This window comes from Rhagoletis pomonella, unplaced genomic scaffold, assembly GCF_013731165.1.
Source record: "Rhagoletis pomonella isolate Grant_MI unplaced genomic scaffold, Rhpom_1.0 Rhpom_scaffold_00006, whole genome shotgun sequence".
NCBI classification, from domain to species: domain Eukaryota; kingdom Metazoa; phylum Arthropoda; class Insecta; order Diptera; family Tephritidae; genus Rhagoletis; species Rhagoletis pomonella.
In genome coordinates, this window is record NW_023458560.1 from 55,884,892 (window position 1) to 55,907,450 (window position 22,559).

Here is a 22,559-nt window from a genome sequence, read left to right on the forward strand (position 1 = left end):
GAAATAAATAACTTTAGTTGTCGAAACTAATCGTTTTTCTCAGTGTAAGACAGATCGTGTCAGCTGACTTTACGTACCGGTAGGTTTACGTTCTTGACTAATTTCAGCTTTTATATTAGTTTTTATGCGTACAAGTTCTTTAATGTCATTTTGTCGTCCGGAAGTGCAAATATATCTGCGTAATCTGCGCACAAGTTGCTACATTTACAGCGTAACTAGGAATTTGTTTTTGCAAAATCTTAATCAGTTCTTTTGTCCGGTTGTCATCGTTTCTTGTCTTATTAATGGAATAAACATTGAAATTAGAGAGTTTTTCAGTCCGGATGTTACAGTTCTTTACGTATTTTGTCACTTGTGGTATTTACCACTTTGACTACTGGGTTGCTTGTACTAACGATGCATCTTGCCGTAAATACACCATTATCAATTTCTTGCGACTCCACAAAAAATGGTTCCGGTGAAATTGAAAAGTCGAAAAACTTCGCATCTTGGTGGAATTAGGCAGGTATCGCTTTCAGTTCCGTGAAGAATCGGAACCGCGACTTTTTTGTTACTTGCCCAGAAGGAAATGCAATCGCTCGCATAGCTGATAATGCATTTATTGACTTTCAAGAAGTCTTTACCCAATATACCGTCTGCAGGGATGTTAAACTCGTCATTAACCACATGTAACGTATGTGTTATAAAAAAGTCGGAAGAAGTCAAATTTGTCGTAATATTACCCAGAGTGGAAACAGTGATTAGCAGTGACGCCCGTGATGCGGATGATATCGTTTATATCAATTGGAAAATTTTTGTTAAAACTTGAAATTTCAATAAAAGAAATGTCGGCTTACGTGTCGACCAAAAATGTGCATAATTTATTTGACCCTGAAATTTGCAATTGAATAAAATCTGAATAATTTAGATTTACAGCCCGATTCTGTGTACTTAATAAACTGGAAATCTTTATAATTTGTCAATTTTTTGTTATTTATCAATAATTGGTATTCTAGCACAGAAATCAAAAGCTCTTTTCTTGATAAATTATTAAGATTGAAAATGCTATTGAAAAATTTAAATTTCATGTGAAATGTATAAATTTTGTATACTAATACAATTTTTCTAACAATTAAATACTCCATGTGCCGGCATTTGAACCTGCAACACACGGAACTATAGTCGACATCTCTACCTACTCGGCTACGGCAGTCAAAAACTTTTTTGCTTTTAAATTCATATTTTTCATATGTGACAATGAAATCAGTTCCACTCATGTGGAAATCGTAGAGCTTTTTGTTTTATAAACATTGACACAGAATGCGAAGGGAGCTTTTACTTGATAAAAATCTTGATAAAATTTCTTTACAAAAAATTTATCAAGACAACACAGAATTGGGCGGTAAGTAATACACGTAGGATCTTAATGGGGTATTTTCAGGGGCCTTCAGTAATGTCAGGAGGCGCAGAAAATGGAATTTAGCAATCTATAGTAGCATTGTTTGACTGAGTCCATGCTTGAGAGCAGCGTAATTCATGAGAAAAAACACCCGCGGCTTACCCCAGGGTGGCTAAGAAAAGGAACGTGACTTCTTATATCTAGGACGCCAAGCAAAAATTAAAACACAACGGTTCTTGTCCAAAGGAAAAATAAAATTCGTTGCGTCCACCGTAGTTAAATACTTAGCTACAGTTCTAGACATCAAAATACTTTGGTAAAGTATGGATACCATAGTTCTTATAACGATTTTAACCCCTAGGGCTCTAATGGAGGGAAAAGTTCTAGTCTAAGATAAAAACCGGAAAATAAATGAGAGAATGCTAAGACATAGGTGCCCTCAGGCCAACACATGGAAGCTAGAATAAAAGTTGACTTAAGTACAAGCCAATACTGAGAGACACATAAATATATTAAGAAAACGGCTCTAAGATGGAGCTGGGAACTGGCTCCGGAATTTACTCAGTGGATCTGGAAGTCACTCAGTAGTATATTCGTCTGCCAAACGGGTTTTTCACCAGCCGTGTAGAGTTAGTTGGAGGTGGAATTCTTGGATCTTCATTTGGACATAACTTCCACTGGACCGTGACATAAGTGCTATGGAAGTTATGTCGAGAAATTGCTGCCATCCATTGATTTTTGGTCCATGAAAGTAAATTCAGGCATTATTCCTACAGATCGGATTTATGGAAGTTATTTCTTGAATCAAGAAAAAGAAACAAACTATTCAGCGGGATTCTGAAATCGATAAGAAAGATGAAAAAATCGAAAAATTCTCCACCAACTTTTTTAAATGAAAGCTTGTAAAACTAGCAAGAGCCCAGTTGAGCCGGATTGTAGAATTAGTCTTTGTTTATATTATTCCTTTAGAGCATAGTGCAGAAAAAGTAGCAATTTTTAAACAAATCGATTTTCCTGTTCCAGTTAATACGTGTTTCATAATAAAAATTAGTTGAGAACAATTGCAACAAATGCCGACTTCATGGCACCTTCTGGCCATATTGGATTCGAAAAATCGATGCGAAATTTCAAAATGAAATTCAAATATTTTAATAGAATATGAATACTTGAAAATATTTGCAATTTATGGCGCCATTTTATTTATTTATTTTTTTGGCAATTTTTTCCGAAGCGTCGTACAGCAAGCGTGGAACGTGGGTGTATTTACTTAGAATCCATTGAAATTCGTAAACACAAATATTATTGCAAATCGCATTTTTTTCGCTTTGATCAATGGGGATGTTTATCGCATTTTTATGCGGGTGTGCGACTTTTGTTGATGTAATTAGAATAATACTATGCAAAAACGAAGAAAAATGTGCATGTGCACATTAGAAAGTACTAGAAAAGAGAAGTTCGCCGTACAGACTCAAGTCTACAGTATAAAGTAAAGCAATTTAAAAAAAAAAAAAATAAAAATTGTTGGCCGAAAGTAATGGTTGCCTTTTATAAATTTTCTTCATATCTTCCGATCAGTCGGATCTTAAAGTAGGATATTTGGAGGTTCCTGTCTCCAGGCAGCGTTTTGGTTTTGTTCCAAAGTTCATTGACCTCGAGTGCCACCTTCTATTACTTACCCACCAGATCCCAGTTCTTATCACCCTAACGTACCACCCTAATAGCAGTTAATTGAAGCTCGCCAAAAATCCTTAATTTTTGCTAAGGAAGTATTTTAATTATTCGAGTAGAACTATGAAACAAAAATTGTATTACCGAATGTAGGTGCCACCGAAAAATTCAAAAAGGCGACCCCTAGGTTTGCCTTGCAAAATACTCTAGATTCAGTGGTGTACGGCGAATTTTTTTCTTGTTTGCTTGTAAGGTGTTACGGTCTAATGTAGATATATTGATTAAGTACTTTGTTGCATTTTTTCGAATCATGAAAAATTCATAGACTATTTTAATGTTGTTTATAGTTACTCGAATTTTTGAATAGTCGTACACATAGATGCCCTGCGGGAAACTTATCTGACTATAAGTTAACTTTAAGTTGATTAGGAAGAAACTAAAGGCCACTATTATTTGTATATTTCCTTTGAGGAAAGCTAACTATATTTGTATAGCGATGGCCGCGAAATAGTCAAGGGTGGTTAGCTCTGCATTTGATGTAACCAACTTGTAACTAACTACTTTTGGACATAAAATATCAATAGGAAAAACAAAATATTTTTTATTTTTTTTTACTTTTTTATTTTTTTATTTATTTATTTATTTACTTTATTTTATTACATTTCATACATGTTTACATATTCTGATGTAGGTGGTCCCATATTCGAACTCCGTCAGACATAACTTTAAAATGATAATTTGACATTTCAATCTTACTTTTATTTGTCCTCAATTCGAAAAAGTATTTGTGAAGTGCAGGATATTTACATAGAAACGCGTTTAAAGAAATTAATCTCCCGATTACGTCTGCATTACTACTGCATTACTTTTCAACTAGTTTCAAGTTGGATTTTTATAGCTAACTACAGTTTATATATTTTATAGAAATCCCGCAAAAAGCTAACTACAAGTTGGTTATTTTTTATCAATTGATATTTTTTTCTGCAGGCTATATTTGAAAATATGTATGTACATATGTGAGTGTGCATATTTGTACATATCTTGCACATCAGTCATACATATACATACATAGATATGCATACGCTTCTAGATAATGTTTTTATTTTGTATGTTAATCCATGTACGTAGATACTTATGTGCATAGATAAACATGCCCATATGTGAGCTATCTTGTACCTATTTCACATGGGTTCAAGGCTAGATATATTGTCAAAAACAATTTATGTTTTCTTCCGAAACCGAAATTTATGTTTTCTTCCGAAACCGAAATTATGCTGAAATCAGATACAGGGGTATACATTTTTCCTACTAAACGGACTTTTGATGACCGTCGCGATCAAGCCGCACTAGAATTGGGATTAGCGCGATACGCGCTTCCCCTTTACCACTCTGCGTGGCATCGAAAATGAGTTGTTTCTAAAAAAAAAAGAAAAAATCCAATTGTGTTTAGAGTCTCATCATGACTATAATCTATCTCTAATCTAAAAGAGCCCTAAGTTTTTTTGGAAGTAAATCAAATGATCATCCGCAAGTATTTTTCGCAGTATTTTTCGCAGTAGTATTGCCACCTTAAAGCTTTTAAGCTTTTTAAAATTTTCTTAGTTAGATTTATGTATCACATTGGACATAATTTGTTGATAATTTCAAAAGGAGATATATATTTTTAATAGTTTAAAAATTGGACATACATTTTTGGTCTAATAAAAAGTGAATAGGTTTTTTTAGCAAGGTATATAAATTTCAATATATTTAAAAAATTAGCATATGTGACCTGGTCTACGGAAAGGGGGCTTAGGTGTCAAAAAATCGATTTTCACTTTTTGGTTGATTCGGATGGAAGATGAGATGCTTTTTCACGTGGTGAAAAGCAGAAAATCCTAACTTGCTTAGAAGTGTACTAAAAATGTCACTTCTTCAGTGTTACTTTTTTAAATGTTCCACACTAGCAACTTACAAGATAATATTCCGACCAACAACAACACTTACTGGACCAACAACAACACTTACTGGACGTCCGGCGCGGAGAACAATTAACGAGATAATGAGAAACTGACGAAACGAGTTGCTTACTTTTAACAGCTTTTTCACAGAAAACTAGTTTTCGCACGTAAGCTCCCTTTTCGTATACCAGGTCACATATATTTTTTGGTAATTTAAAATTTTCACATACAATTTTGGGAAATTTAAAAAATGAGGCCGTATACATTTTAGCTTATTTAAGAATTGGAAATTAGTTGCTGGTCTAATAAAAACTGGACATAATTTTTTGATTATTTAAGAATCGGACATAAATAACTGGTAATTTTAAAACTGGATATACATTTTTGGTGCATAAATTTTTGCTTATTTGATAACTTGAAATGAATACTTGGTCCAAAAAAAACTGGACATAACTTAGTGATTATTTGACAATTGCACATACATTTTTGGTCATTGAAAAAGTGAATATATATTTGGTTATTTATAAACTGAATATGGGATTGTTGTTACCTTGAAAGTAGGCATACATTTTTGGTAAGCTCTTTGTATACCGCATGTAAATATTTCATTATTTGTGGCTGAAAATAATTTTTTGGAAATTTAAAAAGTGGGCATACATTTTTAATGCTTTTTTGTAGATTGGAAATAAGTTTTTGGTTTAATATTAACAATGCACATTGAAACTAATACATATTCACAAGGCTGGTCCTTAAAATGTCAACATCATGGGGCATCCCTTTATTTCGTTCTACGAGCAAAATAAAGACATCCGAGAAAATTTGAAACAAAAAATTGAACTTTGACCAGTTATATGAACAAGTTTCAATAATATGTTAAATTTATCAGATTTCAAGTTAAAATTTTTTAAAAACTGACGTAAACTTTAGTGCATTTAAAAACTAGACTTTATTTTTAGGATATTTAAAAATTGGACATTTAGACCCTGGACATAAATTTGAGGTTATTTAAAAATTGAATTTACATTTTTTGTTTGTTTCTAATTTACTGAAAAATCATGTCTCGACATAATTAAAAATTATGTCTGGACATAAATATATGGTTAGTTTTTTTTTACCAAAAAAATTACTTAGTTTCCAAATTACTAAAAAAATATACATATTCGGTTATTCATTTACCAAAATGTTATGGTAAATTTTTTATCTATTAAAAAATAATTTTCAATTTTATTATAAATTTTTAAGAAAAGTTAGCCATCCATCCATACATAGATAAGTTAAATTTGAAAAGTCTCCCTGTTTTTTCAATGACCGTGAAATAATTGAATGGGCATTGCACCTAGAGTTTAAATGGTGAACAAAATAGTGAAGAAGTGAACAACCGCTACGAACATAGTTCTAGCTGCATTTAATTTGCATCCGATTTCTATGCAAAGCTACGATTTTGTGAAAATTTACGTTTTTTTCGAAGATTTGCATTTTGCATAGTAAAAATTTTAGAATTTAAATGCGGCTTTTGCGTTCGTTGCTGTGCATTAATGTTGCGAATAAATTTATTAAATTCTTAGGTGTTTGATGAGAAATTACCCTATTATTTTAAGCTTTTCTGTATGTTTGTCGATCAAAAGCAATGCAAACCAATTTTCCTGTAGTTCAGGCTTGAAAATTGAGAAATTTCTTACAGATTACTTACTTTCAATACTATTTAACTAAATACTGACCTGCTTATGTAGCAGAATAAATAAAACTTTGTAGTTTTATTTAAAAATTCAAAAAAAAATTAAAAAAAAAATTGAAAACAACATCGACAGATGGGCAGTGACGTCGACGGGGCTAGCTGCATTGGATATACATACATACAGGAGTGTTGTAAACTGCAATTTACATATATATGAATAAATGCATATATGCATGTATTTGTATACATACGTACGTAAACATTTACACGTTCAAAGCAAAAATGTGAAAAAAATCCAAAAATTTTCAAAACTGGGCCACAACTTCCTTATTGTAAAACTTAAATTGTGTAAATATGTAGGTATATGTGCATGCTTGTATATACATAAATATATGTACATATGTATATAGTTGAATATGCAATATAACTGTAAAGTTAACTTTTTTATAGCACCTCACTCATTTTGTATGCAATTTGTTGTGAAAATATCTTTGGATGTGGAGTGTTAGCAACAACTAAAGATGCTTCCACAGCTTTGCTCTGCAGGACAGTTCGCGCTTACTTTGATAATTTCCCTGCAAAAAATGTTGCGACAACTCTCTAAAGAGAGTATTCCGAGATTACTCTCAATCGGGTACAATTGGGCATTACTTAATTAGTCGCAACTAGTCTCATGCGGGTACTATTGGAGATCAATTACCCCCCGACTCATCTCTAACGGGTACTATTAACGAAACTGAGAACCAGTGTTGCCGTTTTAACCCTTTGGTGGCTAAAATGGCTACCAAATTCTTTTTTTTGCCACAAAAATTTGAAATTGCCCCTAGCCCTTTTTTTAGCCCTTTTCAAAATTTATTCATCATTGACATTAAAATTTTTTATATGATTTTCATGAATTTAACTCTTCGCTTATAAAGCGAACGCCTTTCCTTTAAGGCAAATAAACTGTTCATTGTGTCGCTAGCTTAAGTGGTGGAAAAAGTTTGTTTATCGGTTGCTTCTTTTACCTTTAAGTAACGCAGAAGTTGAAAGGACGTTTTCTATAATAAATTTCGTTAAAAATAAGCACAGAAATAAAATGAATTTTGCAATGTTAAACGCTTTATTAACTGTAAGATATGGCTTAAAAAATGTACAGAAATGTTATCATGATTTTGAAATTACAGATGATATCGTCAGGTTAATGAGAAATGAACAAAATTGTAACGACGAAGAATCGCTTAGCGATGATAGTATTGATATAGATATAGATATTTAATGTATTAAAAAAAATTTGTATAGATTAAATTATTTTACTATGAGTTCATTAAATGAATACTCTTTTGTTTGTTTGATACATAAAGCGTCGGGCAATAATAAAGCACCGACATTTTAATTCTTTGTGAATTATAACATAACATTTTAAAAATTTCTTTTACAAATGGATATTTTTCGAAGCATAGTTTGAAATTATTTAAGTTATTTAGTATTGTCCGACACTGTATATAGATATGATTCTAGTACTTATGTATTCTTAATGTGATCTCATTTTTTTGTTTATGTAAAAAATTAATTAATTAATAACATATGTATATGTATGTTTTTTACGTTTCTGGGCCGTTATCTTATCCAATAACGATTTAACTATACTTTAAAATAGGTAAGTTGGCGGCCCTTAATATGCTTTATGTGTTACACAACAAGTTCTTTTATTGAATAAAATATTAATTCTTTCCAGAGTTCATTGTTTTTCTATATCATTACTTATAGAAAATGTTTGCGTGTATACTTATATATTTATATGTAGGTAAAAAATTTAGCTACCATTTTTAGCCACAACGACGATTTTTAGCTCTTTTTTAGCCCTTTTTTAGCCTGAATTTAGCTACCGCTAAAAATGTTTCGCGGCAACACTGCTGAGAACCCCGGTTCGAATCGCAGCTGGCGCAAATTTTTATTTTTATTTTTTAAAAGTGACTAGTCGTATGCTCGAACAAAAGCGAACAGTTCATTCCATATAAAGAGATCAAAAGTGGTATTAGTCGGATGCTCCTTTTCGATTGCTCCCGGAGTCATCCCGGATTAGTCGCAGTTTTTGCAGGGTTATGACAATCGAGATCGGTGATACATATGTATGCATGTATGTAGTTCGACATGCATTTATGCATATCCACATGTCACATCATTAACCCGAGTGACTTTATTTCTGAGTTGAATAACCTCACAGTTCTCTAGGTCGTATATTTTCAACTTGTGCCCTACTAAATGTATGACAGCTTCTACGTTAACCTATAAATGATAATAACAATTTTGTATACATGTAGATATGTGCACATATGTTCATTTGTGCATATATGTGCATACATATATGTTACATAAATACTAAATATGTCATGTTTGTATGTATGCTTCTGCTTCATTTACACAAAACCTTTAAAGTTCATTGACTTAAGTTTCTATATCTTCAAAAAATCAATTTATCTTCCAATTATTTATATGATCTTTTAGACTAATCAGTTCTCAATTATTCTCTTTTGCACTAAAAGCCTTCTAAGTGCATTGCTGATATTCATAGATATCGAAATCAATTGATTTGAGCTGAAAACTTTACTGTAGCTAGCGTGCATACCGTAACCCTTTTCAAGCGTACCAAGTTTATGTTAAGTTTGGCGGCAGTCCTAGAGTGGGACTCACTTAGACTCAGGGTGCTTTGGGATACCGCATGAGGTTTTTATTTATCTCCGTTCCGCTGCTAATCACTTCGTGCATAGGCTTCTAATGTTCATCGCTTTGAGGTCATCGAGATCGTTGAGGAAATGACTTTCAAGAGCTTTTACTCTGTGTATTGATAGAGCCGAGCAATGGCAGAGAAGATGTGAGATTCCTATTTCTTCGTATGCAGTTTCTGCAGTAGTCGTTCCAGGGTGCATCCGGCCTAGCTCCGTGCGATTCAATTAGACAATGTCTGGCGAGAACTCCACTCACTATTCGAATATGCTGCCTACTTATATTAATTAGAGGCTTGGTGCGTTGGGCATTTGTGGTTGGTCCGAGTGTTTTGGCAATGTGACAGGCGGTTGCATTCGCCATCTTTCATTGGCAACTTCTATGAATTTTTCACTCAGTAGAAATTCGCATGTTTGAAGAAGGATGCCGAGAGTATCGCTTTTGTCTGTAACATGGCAAAGTAATTCCATGACGCACGAGTTCGTCAGCCTAGCAATTTCCCTGAGTGTCGCAATGGCCAGGTATCGAAACGACGTGCGTGCTGAATGTTTCAGCCATCTCGTTGAGAGACCAGCGGCATTGAGCAACTGCTTTTGAAGTCAGCGACGTATTTACCAGAGCTTTATAGGCGCCTGGCTGTCAGTGAAAATGTAGATATCTTGACTAGGAATCGCAACACACTGCATCAGTAATGCGGCTTTTGAGATAGCCATCAGTTCTAGTTGAAAAAACAAACACGGCAGTAGTCAGGAAGGTGGAAGCTGGACGATATGCCTAACTCTTCCGAATAAACCACACCACCAACTCATTTGTCGAGCTTCGATCCATCCGTATAAGCAGGGATTTGTGCTCTTTTCCTGACTGCGTCCATTGAACATTCCTCCCTTGAGGGAAGAGGGGTCCTGAATCTGGTCTCGGAAGTGCAGGTGGGTGGGATGTAGTCGGTGTGTCTCCCGGAGTCTCCCAGTTCTGAGTTTATGACTCGATCTGGGAGGAGATGGTTGACAAACGCTACCAGCGTGTTGCAAAGTGCAAGTTCTTGGAGCGGTGAAATGACAGCATCCGGACTGATATTATTGAAAGCACCTTCAATGCTCAAGAAGACAGATAGAGCATAGAGATGCAAGATTTTTCGATGTCAAGGATAAGGCTGTGTACTTTCCTATGTTGTATGCATGTTGGGAAGTAGAGAGCTGTGGACCAACTGCGTCCCCAATTTGGATGTCCACTATGCGCTCTAGTGACTTCAGTAGGAAGAACGAGAGGCTTATTGGTGTGAACTCATTGGGTTTGGTGTGTGAAGATTTACCCTCTTTGGGGATAAATATAACTTTTACCTGTGTCTATCTTTGTACCAAAGAACATCAAAAAGTGGCTAGTTTCTATATACGTATGTATTTTTTAACGGCTCCCAGTGTTATTAAGCAAAAATCAATGAAAGCATTCGCCACAAAAAAAAGTTATCCAAGGGCGTTAAAGTGCGGGACCTTGGTGACCGAAATTAATCATTATTATAAAAAATTTTAACTCAAAAATTATGCTAAAACAGAAATGCTGCGAACAAAAGAAGTAAACTAATATACTCGTTGTAAAGACAAAGGCGCCGAAAAAGGCACCCACGCAGATAAGGGCAGATAAGTCTAAAGATAACGGTAAACGATAATGGTAATAATAATAGTAATCTTAAAGGTAATGGTAATGGTACTGCTAATGCTAATTGCAAAGGTAATGATAATGGTTATGGTAATTGTAATGCTAACGGTATGTTGATGATAATAGTAATTGTAATAGTACTGGTAATTGTAATGGTAAAGTTAATGGTAATTATAATTGTAATAGTATTGGTAATTGTAATGGCATGGTAATGCTAATGGTAATAGTTATAACAATAATAATGGTACTAGTATAAACAATGATAATGGGAAGGGTTATGGTAATAGGTTTTCGTCTTGGTCTCTAATTCCGTTGCCGTTTTCGTCTTCGTCTTTCTTCTGGTCTTCGTTTTCGTATTCGTTTTCATCTTTGTAATCGTCTTCGCGTTCATTTCCGTCTTCTTTTCTTTGTTCGTCTTCATTTACTTCTAATGACACTTCTTTGACGATTTTTGTGTTCAGTACCGGCCCTTTCGGAAAACACAAGAAGCCACTTGTGATTTCTAAGCGAAAAAATAACAAAAATTGAGTTTTATGTTCTAATAAAAAACTAAGTTTGTTTTCGATGCAAAAAATAACGATTAATTTCTGAGCAAAAAAGTGACGAGTATTTTAGGAGCAGTAAATATTATTGAAATGTAATTTTTTCAACCAAAGTTATAACCGTTAGCGTTCCTGGAGTGATGAGTATTTACAAAATTTCCTCATTCAAGGGTTTTTAGAGTTTAGATTTCGAATCTGATACTACACAAAAAAAAAAAATAAATCATATTCATGGTTTCAAAAGGGCCTTTTTTTGCTTTAAACAGATTTGTTTTTGAAGTTTTTTTCGTTTGAATACGATTTCGTTCTGCACTTCACAGATGCTCTTTTTTTGAGCTGAACTCATTCCAAATAAAAATTTTTAGATAACAACACTCTGTGATCGATCAAACAAACTTTTCACAGTGTTATTAGCTGAACTGACTCTCCTTAAAAGTTGTTTTTTTAGGAAATATCTACTTTTTCTGTTCAAAAATTATACATCGCTAAAGCGCTGTTTGCAGCTCTCAGGAAAAACGAAATTTGCATATAAAATGACGCACAAGAAATGCAAAAGTAAATTTTCTTCTATCAAAAATTGTATCTTAAATCAGTTTGCAGCTCTCAAGGAAAAAATGTTCGTATGTATATTTATTTCATCAAGAGAATTTACAGCCACTGCAAAGTACTTTTTCAAGCAAAAGAAATAATGAAAAATATTTCGTGTGATTTTTCTTGAGAGCTGTAAACAGCCTTTAACTTGGAAAACCCAAAAATGACGCTGTTACGATTTTCTATATCATATATGTATATGTATTTATACAAAAAAAAAAAAAATACAAAATGGATTATCCAATGTTGGGACGTTTCTTTACCGATACATTTGTCGGTGTTATTTTAATTAGTTTCTCCACGAAAAGGGTTATCAATTCGTTTGCCAAAATAGTTATAGATATTTTTCGTAATCCTTCAATTTTTATTAATTAATTTGATTCTTTGCATCTGTATACAGTTCATGAGAATTTGCTCCTTTATTCATACCACCATACATACTACATATGTGTGCACTTGGACGCTTACATATGCGTACCGCGTACACTGTATGTCCATATGAGGATTCTTCTTTCCTAAAATTGCGCTAACCTTCATATGCAGTGTGTGCATAGTACATATGTATGTATGTACGTAAATATCTAAAATGCGGAAAAAACAAATTTTTAGAAATTTTGAAGGAAAAATTAAATAAAAGCCAAAATTTCACACACGTGTTATAGAGGTAGGCGTACGTGCTACTATCAGCAGTTAGGTCTGTTAGTCAAAGGTATGAAATGGACACATGTGTGCCAATTGAGTATGTTTGTATGTTTGTACAAAAGTACTGCATCAGCTAGGCGCTCTCTAATGTGCCACATGCTAATTGCTTAACTAAATACTCCACGCGTTGCAATTGCTTAGTTGGAAATACATATTTGCTTTTTCCTGCGCTGTGACTTCACCTTAGTCACACCAATGCCAGGCGTGTTAAGGGCCTACCGGAGGGCGCTGTTGTCTGACCGTAAAAACTGCATGAATTTTCGCTCGGCTGATTTGGCCGAATGTGCTGTTTTGGAAAGTGAGCAACAGCAGCGATTTTTAGTATTTTCTCACGCGCTCACTTAAGCGGGCAAGAGAAACACACACACACACACACACACACACACACACACAATGGCATGCTGCGATTTTGGCGCGTTCTAAAGAATGTGCCACAAAATTGCATTGCTCAAGCGCGCATACATATGTATGTAGGTACTTATATATGTATGTGTGTATGTACATTAGGGTGGTCCAAAACGCATGTAAAAAAGTAAAGTCGGAATTTGAATGCTCTCACTCCCTAGGATTGTTCTATACCGAAAAAAATATGTCCTTATTTGTTCATTTTGAAATCAGAAAATATTTAGAGGTCGCTCAAAGCGCTCAAAGTTGTCCATGTATTTTACATCTAAATATTTTTTGATTTCCAAATAAAAAAATAGGGGTATACTTTTCCTCGATATATAACAATCCTTACTTATTTTGGACCACCCTAATGTACATAGGTAAATGGCAAATATTTATGTACATCCAACAATATTGCCAAAGTAGCGTTTGCTCCTTGAACGGCTGCATCATCACCATCTTAGCCGCTCGAGTACTATCTCAGGCACTCATGTGCATTGAGCCATGCCAAATGCACCTTGGGCGCCTGCGCTGTTGGCCATCGTCGTCGCCGTATGCTGAGCGTCCTTGCGTTGAAGAAATGCCAACAGCATATCAATGGCGCCATGCTGTCTGGCGGCGTTGCAATGCTACTTTTGCGTTTGTGTGTGTGTGTGTGAAATGCGTGCTTGTTTTTGTATATGCGGCCGCTCGAAATACCAATTTTTTCGACTCCCAAGTGCTGAATAAAATATTGAAAATTTCCACAACTACTTGAATGCAGTGGGGAAATGTGATGCACACGTGAGCGATTATAAATGGACATACATGTACATGCATGCATATGTGCATAGGTAAATGCATGTAGGCATAGGTAAATGCATGTAGACATATTAGGGTGCGCCTTTCACCATACAAAAAAACTTAAATAACCGGTATTGTTTTTCCATTGGAATTAAAAAACCTATTATATTTTAGATAAGACTTTCGCCAAAAAATATTTCGTAAAAATATTAAGATTTACGTGAGCTGAAATATTTTGATTCCATTGGTACCTTTTTTTTTAATTTTATGCAGAATAAACTGATGAGATTTTTTGGAAAAAATGTTTTTGTTTTTTTGTTAATAAAAAAAAAAATCGATTTTGGAATTATTTTCACAGCTCGCGTAAATCTTAATATTTTTATCAAATATTTTGGTGGAAATCTGAAAATATAATACCGCGCGACAGCAAATTTTATACACAAAAAATTAATATATTCGCGAAACTACGGGTAAATTATAGTAAAACAGAATTTTTCTTTTATATTATACCCTTATTGTTATTCTACATTGCTCTGTGTTTTCAAAATAATTTTTTGAATCAACCATATCTTTAAAATTTTAAAGTCCTTTGAAAAAAAAATCCTGACGGCAGAGTTAAGCAGTTTTATTATATTTGGCCCATAGTTTCGTGAGTATATCGATACATTCGTGTGCTTGGAGATTTTTTTGATTTTGTCGCACGGTGTATTAAATTTTATAACTCCAATAGAAAAAAAATACCGGTCTTTTTTTTTTGTATGCAGAATGATGCATCCTAATCTCCATACAATCTTTTGGCGGAAACCTTAGAATGTAAAGAATTTTGTAATAACGGTGGAAAAAGCGGGACACCCTAATGCAGATATTTAATAATTAATTATTTTGCAAGTCCCGTTCGTTTTTACATAAAGCAAACGTTTTGCTGACTTCATACCTTATCATCTTTCTGAAATCTACTTTATTTAGTTGCACCCGTAAATTTTTCCCCCTCGCCTCCTTTCTTACTCATCGCCTTGACGTTGATTCATCTACTTGGCTTGAATATTTTCCCAAGTCAAGCATGTCCGCTTCGTAGATTTTTTCGTTGAATTTTCGCGAATCAGCGACCAATCGATTTCCGAATCACTAACTCAAATCTCCCGCTGTTGGTTCCTGTGGATTTTGATTGCTCACACATGCGAAATGAAAACACAAATATTAACATAGAAGGAGCCTCTTGAGAACCCCGGGGATCATGTACACATTTCAACTGAGTTCTTATTGAAAGATTGCTGCGAGTTGCCCAGAGTGAATTAAGAAAATTCATTCATCCGTACGATTGGGAATTTCACCTACACGACATAGAGACCGAATATTACTACTTTTTGGCTACACAATTTCTCTAATTTTAGTAAGTTTCATCGAGAGCTTTTTTTACTTGCTATTAAAATGAAAGCCTCGGATATTGACCTCCCCACGTTGAAGAACCCACATGAGGAAACATGGACTACGATTTACGGATAGGCAGCTGCCTTAAAGGGGTGATGCCTCTATCCAACTGCTGGATGTCCTCGGCAAATACAAGGCCGACATCAACGGAATATCGAAAATGCTGGGGATATTGCGACAGGAAGCACGAAGCTTGTCCGTATAATATTCCTTTAGTGGTGGCGTGAAGAATATGACGTAATGTCTCCAGGTGTCATAGCTAATTTGTAGTGGTGATGGTATGAGGGCTCTTCCCATCAACGATAAGCGAAATCCTAGAGGAAGCTCTGCTCGGACTAAACACCTGGGCAATAAAAAGTGGGTGTAATAGCTAATCAATACAACGTAATAGATAATCAATACAACGTCAGATAATTACGCAGTATGCAAAGAGCAGCTTTGTCAGGTGCTACAGGAGCAATTAAGTCGTGTCCATCTGAAGCGCTTAATATGATCCTGCATAAACTGTCAATAGAAATTCATATCCGCGAAATCGCTGCGTCCTCGGCAATCACACTCAAAGAGTCAGGCTACTTCAGAAAGGGATTGTAGTAGGGGCAGGATAGTCGAAGCGAATTCCACTGAAATCTTCACTGACTGCCCAAAATGGACTGCGGTGGGGTTGCGGAGGTGTTCCCTGAATGTCTCTCTATCTCTTTCCGACTAACGAAAGAGCCTGTAAATAAATAATTAGAGACTAACGAAAGAGCCTGTAAAAATAGAGAGAGGACATCTTCCTCATCTGGGTTCCCGACTATAGAAACATACACAGAAATGAGAGGGCTGTCGACTTGGCTAAGGTCGGAGCGTCTCTTGATGATTCCGAAGCAAAGACAATAAAGAAAAGACACCCGGATGTTTCTCTTTGCATGCCGAGGAGCGACCTCGGTTTAGGAAAACCCGTTTTCTATAATTGTTTTTTGGGTTGTTACTTTAACTAGGAATCGACTCAGTCCTCCGAAGTGCCTGCAGCGGCCATCATTTACCAGAGTCAACCAAACAAAATTTTATCCAGACGGTAACCATGATTTTGGTACCTATAACTACCGCGGTCGAGGTGTCACCTTCCATTTCTCGCGCAACAGCTTCTAGCCAAAGTGCATGGAATATGACGTTATTGGTCTAATAAGTTTTCATACAGCCCCAGGTTCTCGAAAGTTTACATGGCAATTCTGGCTAAGATAGTAAAAAGTCGTTTGCAAGACAAATCAAAGATAAATGGCAAGATAGTTCGAAAGACTTTTGTTATTCTAGCTCAAAAGTCTTAGAAAAAAAGTGCTCTCATTCACCACTCGTGGTGAAAATTTATTTTGGGCGAAAGCACTTGTATATCATTTAGGTCGCTTCGCTCCAACAGTCACAATGGCCGAAGGAGCAGAGAAAAGGAGGAGGTTATCTATTCGTCGGCATATCTTTTTTTATGTATGTTACCGCATAACTTTGAACCACGTCAAGCGATTTCTATAATTTTCTGAATGAAAGGTGGTACCTTGGAGGGAGCCCCATACTAATTTGGTTTAGATCCGATCATTGGATCATGAAGAAATTAACGGTACTCTTAAATTTTTATATGAGAATTGAAGTCAGTTTCGTTTTTTGCTTAAAAATTACTTGTTTTCATTCAACTTTTTCTTTCTTGATTTAACTTTATTTTAGTTTTTTGATTGCATTGCTTTAAAAAGAGAAATATATAATTTTTAATTTCGTTTAATTTTTGACTCTTATTTTATGTATATTTTAATTCTAATTTAAATTTTTTTCTTTCTTAATTTAATTGTTTTTTGCCTTTAGCTGTTATTCTTTTATATACTTTTTATAAATTTGTTTAATTTTTTTAATTTCATTTAATTTTTAAGAACTAATTTTTTTCTTTTTTATATAAACTTTATTTAAATTTTTAGACTGCATGGTTTATTAAAGAAAGGCATTTTTTAATTTAATTTAATCTTTAGAAACTTATTTGAGTTAGGTTTTTTCTTTTAATTTAATCAATGTTTCTTTATTTAATTTCATTTTCTTTTAATTTTTAGATTTTGTTGTTTTATAGAGAAAAATACATATTTTATTTGGTTTCATTTTTTAAATCTTACTTTATTTTTTTGTCTTCTTTTAATAAATGTTTTTTAATTTTCAACAATTTTTAATGAGCTTGAGGCCGTTTTTAATGAAAAACTTATTGTGGAAAAGCAACAATAATGTGAAAAAAATGGTAGAAGTGATAGCTATTTCGGAAATCACCACATTTCCTCATCAGACTTCTTTCAGTAGGCTTCGAACCGACGATCCCACTGACTCAGCCAGTTGCCTATGCACTGTGCTAAGTTCGCCTTGTAAATTATCGTTGCTTTTTTCCACTTTTTCATTTTGTTATGCCAACACAATCAAGCACAGCTATTCCGCTGCAATTCACTTGATCATGTGGTTGTTGGTTTTGTTGGTTTTTGCTAATAATTCTATTTTTAGAATGTTTAACTTTTTGTTTTTATTATTAAATAAAATTTTTAAATTTTTTTTCCAAGTAATGTTCCCTCTTTTTATTAAATTTTTTCTTTTTTTAATTTAACTTATAGATTTTATTGTCATAAAAAGAATAATAATTCTTTTAAATTCATTTAACTTTTAAAACATATTTTTAATTTCATTTTATTATAGTTTTTCTTTAGTTTTAGTTTTTATTGTTTAAAAAAAGAAAAAAAAATACATACATACACACATAAATTTTTTTAATTCAGTAAAATTAAAAAAAAACTTATTGCTAAAAGGCGAGCAGCATAATGCTGAGACCTCCTCGTTGGCAGATTTTTCAATTAGTCTTTCGAAAGACAGGTAGGAGCTTTCCCGAATTGACCATTATTTTTTGTAGACTTTTGTCTTTCGAAAGACCGTGGTGAGTTGAAAGATAGTAGCCAGAATCGCCCTGTTAATATCACAAGATTACGAGGCGTCAATTGGCTGAAGTCACTGAGAAGGCTACTTATAGGCGGGTGGTATAGATGCTCCCGACCCAGAATCGAACCGAAATCGTTAATTCTGATTCCAAACGCCTGTTGCAAAGGGTGAGGATGAAAAGCACCTTGATCCGGTGTTTTGTCTCAAAATACTTCACAAAATGCCGGTTTATTTTTAAAAGTTCGACTTGGATACGAACCGGTCTCGGCGTTGCGCCATCTTCATTTTTATTTTCGTTCCGATTCACTTGCATTTGATTTTTTTTTTGGACTCTGTGTTACTCTTTCCTAAGTGTACTCACAAGTTTGCAACTCATTTTATTTTACGGTACTTGATTTTAAAATTTCCGCCACTAATTAGATCCATAATTTCACGCACTATGATTTTCCCACAAAACGTCAGCGAATTTTTCATCAATCGCAACCACACTTCAACAGCCCACTACCCACCATGGTTGCCAGAATTGGTAACTTTCTACCAAAATTGGTAACTTTTAAACGATTTGGTAACTTGGTAACTTTTATTTTATTTTGGTAACTTTCGCAACCAAATGTCTATTTGCATTACTAGAAAGAAATGAATTATGTTTTGCCTGTGCGTAATTATAAAAACCCTTCGCGTTTCAGTGGCAGCACTACTGACACTTCTACAAACTTACTTCGATAAAATTAGAGTCATCTCATATTCGAATACTGGAAATATTTGAATTACAGTGGCAGCACTACGGGCTGCACTTCTGAAACAACTCTCAAATGTTTGCGATACATTTTGAATTCTACAGTACCAAAGGTATAAAAATTCGGCTATCTGGAAATTTTTGGTAAGGTCCACAAATCGATTTGATTATTCCGGCACAAAACAAAAAAATGTCGCGTGCTTTTTACCAGTAACACCTACCGACATGTATTTCGACCCACAGAATCCGAATCTGAGATCCGTTTGACACGTACAGTAAATTATGAAAAAACCGAAAAAATAGCTCGAAATTTCGGTTAAAAGCACCCGCCACTTTTCTTGTATGCCGGTGCTATTATTCCGTGAGTCGCAGGTTCAAATATCGGCACATTCCGAACGAAAAATGGCACTGAAGATGGCACAACGCCGAAACCGGTTTGTCTCCAAACCTAATTTGCCAAAAGATGACGAAAAATCGTTCCATATTACATCATACTCCTACCGTGTCGGAAACACCAACAACGAAAACGAGAATATCGGCCCATGCAGTAATTAATTGATAGAAAAATATTTTCTAATAATAATAATAATCGAAAATTGAGAATATATAAAAATATTTAATTTATTAAGTGCACAGAATCGGGCTGTAAGTATATACACATTTGTTATGAAATATAGCAGTTTTATTCAGTATATTTTTTTCTCAGTGAAGAAGTGAAGATTTTGGTATTGAAGATTTGGTAACTTTTGGTAACTTTTCTTAAGAGATTTTGGTAGAAAAAAATGTTGGCGAGTGGTAACCATGTTACCCACCCGCTAGCAAAGCGCGCTGTCAACGCTACAATAGGTTTGTTCGTCGAGCAAAAAATTTGTACGAATTTGTACGAATTATCACGGTTTTTGCCCAAATCGCGTTCGAGCAGACCAAAAAATTATCCAACACTCAAAAATTGTGAGAGCAAAGTGACAGTTCTCTTGGAGAGAAGTTGCAAATTCTTGCTGGAAAAAATTTTGCCAGCAAGAATTTGCAAACACGAAAAACATGTGGTTGTGGCGCATGGTTGCATTTTTGTCTACAATAATTTGAATAAATTAGTTCGTTAAATTCAACAATTTATAAACACGAGCGATTTTTTTATGAAAAAAGGAAGTAAATAATTGTTGATATAATTAATTTAGTTAATTCCAATGATTTGAATTAAATTCGGCTGAAAAAAATGGTATTCGCAATCAGAATGCAATTGCAACCAGAGTCGATTTAAGAAACCCGACAGCTAGTACGATGAAGAAATTGAAATGTATGTTAAAGAAAGTCTGAACAACAAGAAATATACATGTGTATCCTGTTTTTAGCCATCCGAAAGAATTTTAAAAATTCTAAAAAATTTTTTATGTTTGAAATGCAACCGAGGACGCCAGCTGGCAGGGAAACTTGCAAATTTGCGTTCGTGCAGAAATTTGCAAGTTTCTCAACATGAGAGAGAATTTGAGAGAATTTTTTCTTACTCTCTGATATTTTGAGTGTTGGATAATTCTTGCTGGATTTTCGACGAACAAACCTAATATTCGCAAACAGCCAATGATGTATGCATGTAAGTGAGCGACATTGTGCGAACGGAAACGGCACTTGAGGCGACGCGCACTGCATGACAACACGTGACAGAAAAAACACTCGACGCCCAACTCAAGCGATCGAGCCGACCACAAAACCACTTGCGTACATTTAAATCTCTAACATCCATCCACAATTTGAATGCCTTCATTTTGCTTTGCTCTAACGGAAACAAACACATAAACCAACAAAAACAATTATTAAAAAATTTCCGCATTCGCATAAGTATGAATGTAAGTATAGTTGCCTAAGCACCGGCACTAATGTCCCTTAAAACAAAATTTGTTTGGGAATTGTAGTAATTTGATGTGAAACAAGTACTCGAAAAGCTTAGTTGGCATTTAACGCCTACTTAGTGGCTAACAAGTAGCCTAAAGTCAAGATAGTAAATATCTACACAACCAACAAAAACCAACGACGTGTACCTGCCAGGCAACAGCCTCAACCATCAGCCATATAAGCAGTCTCTCGGCATCATCGTCGGCATTATTAGGGATGAAACGATACCATGCAGGTATCGATACTTTTACTTGGAAGTAGTATCGAAAAAAAGTATCGATGCCTGAAAAATATCGGACCTAAAGTATCGATACCTACTCGTATCGGTACTCATTGTGTATTCCGTATTAAGTTAAATTTATTTTTTTAAATCACAAGTTAATCATAGTCCGGGAATCCCAAACTCCGAATAATAAAATTTAATAATGTAGGAACGGAAAATAAATAAAACTCCGTTACATAACAGAACTATATGTTTAATGATGAATGGCATTTACACTGATACATATACATTGAAAAAGATTACAAGTTAATGTTATTCAAGAAAACATAAGAAAACATTAGTAATAAAATATTTCAGCGAAAAAAGTATTCTTTTGTTGTACTTCCCAAGAATAGAAGTTTTTCCAAATGTTTGCCAGTCAACCTATTTCTTGACGTGGTTATTGTTGCTCCTGCTTTCGAAAACAATCGTTCGCAAGGAACAGATGTTGCAACTATATGTAAATATGATCGTGCTTGTTTATACAACAAAGGAAACGCAGTTTTTAGCTCCTCCCATTCTTCTAATGGGTTCGACTTCAGGCAAGATACTGGGCTGGATAAATATAAGGACACTTCGTCACCTTTTGTAGACCTTTTTTTTCTTTGACCGACGGCGAGCTGTTGCCAGAAGTCGAAGTCATCCTTGGCTACTTCTTCCTCTTCTGAGCTTGTTGACACATCTACCTCTATAATACTTTTCAATTTTTGTATAGCCCTACCGCAAGCGTTGGCATCTTGGAAGTGAAGATTTTTAAACCTTGGGTCAAGAATTGTACCGAAAGCTGCATATGTGTTGTACTCGATAAGACCAAATCTTTTATTACACTCTGCCATGAGTTTTGATTGAAGCTGGATGACGCATTCAATGGATGTGGAAAATTTACGCACCTCAGATATAAGGCAGCTCACCATTGGTATAATTTTAGATAATGTTACGTAATTCTGTCCAGAAGCTTCTTTAGTCACGAATTCGAAAGGTTTTAATAGCTGAACAATTTTCTTGATCGCTTCAATTTCTTGGCCCGTTAACATCTCCGGACTATCTGTTGAATCAAGTGTCAGTGCAGATGCAAGTTTGAACATGTCCAGAAAACGTTCTAGCATGTAATATAATGAATTCCAGCGTGTTTTTATGTCAAGAATGAACGATTCATATGAGGCATAAAAATAGAGGAAACAATTTTGGAGCAAAATTTAGCTTGGTATCGGGTTTCGATACGAGTACTTTTTTTCGATACCTACTCAGTACTTGGTTCAAAAGTATCGATGCTAAAATTACTTGGTATCG

The 22,559-nt window shown here is 34.5% G+C and overlaps 2 protein-coding genes across 3 annotated transcripts in view; one reads left to right on the forward strand and one right to left on the reverse strand.

Annotated features, from left to right (window-relative positions):
• The window catches only part of LOC118740980, a 545,588-nt gene that overhangs the window by 86,985 nt on the left and 436,044 nt on the right, over positions 1-22,559 (forward strand). The gene's annotated exons all lie outside the window — the stretch shown is intronic.
• Positions 11,296-22,375, reverse strand: LOC118741991 (zinc finger BED domain-containing protein 1-like). Its single transcript, XM_036473956.1, has 2 exons — positions 21,613-22,375; positions 11,296-11,522 (listed from the first exon to the last, which is right to left on the reverse strand). Exons 1-2 carry the CDS (start codon positions 22,373-22,375, stop codon positions 11,296-11,298), a joined length of 990 nt encoding a protein of 329 aa, XP_036329849.1.

Bases quoted from the DNA above. Each gene is read 5' to 3' on its own strand.
- LOC118741991 (XM_036473956.1), bottom strand. From the start codon at position 22,375: ATGCTAGAACGTTTTCTGGACATGTTCAAACTTGCATCTGCACTGACA. The intron at 11,523-21,612 runs GTACAACAAAAG...TTTTTCGCTTAG, and splicing joins AAAACTTCTATTCTTGGGAA to AAATCACAAGTGGCTTCTTG.